Source organism: Lepus europaeus, unplaced genomic scaffold (assembly GCF_033115175.1).
Source record: "Lepus europaeus isolate LE1 unplaced genomic scaffold, mLepTim1.pri SCAFFOLD_30, whole genome shotgun sequence".
NCBI lineage: Eukaryota > Metazoa > Chordata > Mammalia > Lagomorpha > Leporidae > Lepus > Lepus europaeus.
Genome location: NW_026909177.1, coordinates 8,045,494 through 8,048,489, shown reverse-complemented (window position 1 = coordinate 8,048,489; position 2,996 = coordinate 8,045,494). Strand labels below are relative to the sequence as shown.

The following is a 2,996-nucleotide window of genomic DNA, read 5'->3' as shown; positions in this document are numbered from 1 at the left end:
ATGCAAAGAATATTGCCTTTTGTGAATTCTATATCTATACAAGCCTGAAATAAAGAAAATGTTTTTACACAATCATTATACTCCTAAGAAACCACCTGAGTCACTTCTCTGATGTACCACTGACTTCTGACAAAGAACCTTTTCAGACTAATAATATTTATAAGCTTTCTCCCTTACATGAGTCTCATTGGATAGGGTGTGATTTCCACCAAAAAGGTTTTGTCACAAAACTTAACATTTATTTTTTGGAAAAGCTCTTCTGCTTCATTATATTGTTAAGGTCTCTCCCTTGTTCAAATTTCATGATGGGTTATGAGGCATTACCTATGTGAAATGACTTTCTCACATTTATTTCATTCATTAGATATATATGTTGTGCATTCTGATATAAGGAGAGATTTGAGCAGAGCTTTCCAACACTCATTACACCTATAAGGGTTTCTCTCCCATGTGAATTCTCTGTTGTCTTATGAGGTATGGCGTCTGATTAAAGGGATTTTACTTTCAAAAGGGTTTTTCCCTATATGAATTTGATGATGTACAATGAGGGCTGAATTATGGTAAAAGGCTCTGAGTCATTACATTCATAAAATTTCTCCCCATGAGAATTTTTTTATGTTTGATGAGTTCTGATTTGCATCACAAAGGCTTATTCACATTTATTACATTCATGCCCTCTCCCCTTGGTGAATTCTCTAATATTTTATGAGATTTAACTTGCACAAAAAATGTCATGTAGAAAATTCCCTGTGTGAATTCTCTGATATCTTATGAGTTATGAATTACAGCAAAAAGGCTTTCCACCATCTTTACATCCATAAAACCTACCTAAATTGAGCAACAAAGATATAGAAAACCTAAACACTCCCATAACCAGATGGAAATGATATCAGTAATAAAGACCCTCACCACAAAGAAAATCCCAGGACTGGAGGGTCTCACTGCTAAATTCTAACAGACATTTAAAGAAGAACTAACTAATTCTTCTCAAGTTATTCAAAACAATTGAGAGAGAGGTGATTCTCCCAAATTCTATGAAGCCACCATCACCTTCATTCCTAAACCTGAAAAAAGTGCAACAGAGAAAGTAATTATAGACCAATTTCCCTGATGAACATACATGCAAAGATCTGCAAAAAAATCTGCCCAATTGAATCCAACAATGCATCAGAAAGATCATCCACCCAGACCAAGTGGGATTTATCCTTGGTATGCAGGGATATAACCGAAGGCGTTTCCACAGTCACTTCATTCATAAGCTTTCTCCATGATGTGAAGTCTCTGATAGTTTCTGAGGTTTGACTTCTCAGCAAAGGTTTTTCCACAGTCATTGCATTCATAAGGTTTCCCCCCAGTACAAATTCTCTGATGCTTTGTGAGGTTTGACTTCTCAGCAAAGACTTTTCCTGAAATTACATTCATAAGGTTTCTCCCCTGTGTGAATTCTCTGATGCATTTTGAGTTGTGATTTCTGGCCAAAGCTTTTTCCACAGTAATTGCATTCATAAGGTTTCTCCCCTGTGTGACTTCTCTGATGATTTGTGAGTGTTGATTTCTGGCAAAAGTCTTTTCCACAATGATTACATTCATAAGGTTTCTCCCCTGTGTGACTTATCTGATGATTTATGAGGTGTGACTTCTGGCCAAAGGCTTTTCCACAATGATTCCATTCATAAGGCTTATCCCCTGTGTGAATTCTCTGATGATTTATGAGGTATTTCTTCTGCCCAAATGCTTTTCCACAGTCATTGCATTCATAAGGCTTATCCTCTGTGTGAATTCTCTGATGATTTATGAGGTATTTCTTCTGGCCAAACGCTTTTCCACAGTCATTGCATTCATAAGGCTTATCTTCTGTGTGAATTCTCTGATGATTTATGAGGTATGACTTCTGGCCAAAGGCTTTTCCACAGTCATTGCATTCATAAGGCTTATCCCCTGTATGAATTCTCTGATGATTTATGAGGTGTTTCTTCTTGCCAAAGACCATCCCACAGTCACTGCATTCATAAGGTTTCTCCCCTGTATGAATTCTCTGATGATTGATGAGGTTTGAATTCTGGCCAAAGGTTTTCCCACAGTCATTGCACTCATAACGCTTATCCCCTGTGTGAATTCTCTGATGCCTTCTGAGGTTTGAATTTTGGCCAAAGGTTTTTCCACAGTCACTGCATTCATAAGGTTTCTCCCCTGTATGACTTCTCTGATGATTTATGAGGTGTGACTTCTGGCCAAAGGCTTTTCCACCATGATTACATTCATAAGGCTTATCCTCTGTGTGAATTCTCTGATGATTTATGAGGTATTTCTTCTGGCCAAAGGCTTTTCTGCAGTCATTGCATTCATAAGGCTTATCCCCTGTGTGAATTCTCTGATGATTTATGAGGTATTTCTTCTGGCCAAAAAACTTACCACAGTCATTACATTTATAAGATTTCAACCTTTTGTGAATTCTCTGATGTCTAATGAGAGCTGACTTCTGGTGAGTGGTTTCTCCACAATCACTACACACATGAGGGTTTCCCACTATGTGAGTGCTGTGATGGAGGGCATGGCAGAATTTATTACTGTATGATTTCCCACAAGTTTTACATGCATAGGATTTCTTCCCTATATTTGGTCTATGATTCATTCTAAGATGTGATTGGTAAATGACAGGTTCCACAGGCCCAATATATTTATAAATGTTCTCTCTTTTGGGACTTTGTTGATGTATACTGAGGTTAGAATTTTTAATGGAAATCTTGTACTATTTGAGTTATCTTGCCAATAGTGGCAGTTGACTAATTACAGGTTTCTACCATAAAAAGCTGCTCAGATTCACAGAATATATTCTTCCTTTTGAAGACTTTCCCTTGTCCAATTTGTTCAAGTGCCTGCTCCATGGTCTGAATTTTGTGTTGTTGATTAAGAGGCTCACAGAACTGGAGAGTGTTCCCAGGTACCTTAGTAGCATCAAATTTCTCTCCAGTTTGTAGTTGATCAGTCCCACAATG

General features: G+C 37.5%; 1 protein-coding gene across 1 annotated transcript; it reads right to left on the bottom strand.

The window, feature by feature from the left end:
- Positions 1–1,248: 1,248 nt before the first annotated feature.
- On the bottom strand, positions 1,249–2,632 carry LOC133754900 (zinc finger protein OZF-like). Its single transcript, XM_062185247.1, has 3 exons — positions 2,183–2,632; positions 1,433–2,014; positions 1,249–1,386 (listed from the first exon to the last, which is right to left on the bottom strand). The coding sequence occupies exons 1-3, from the start codon at positions 2,630–2,632 to the stop codon at positions 1,249–1,251; spliced, it is 1,170 nt and encodes a 389-aa protein (XP_062041231.1).
- Positions 2,633–2,996: the final 364 nt, after the last annotated feature.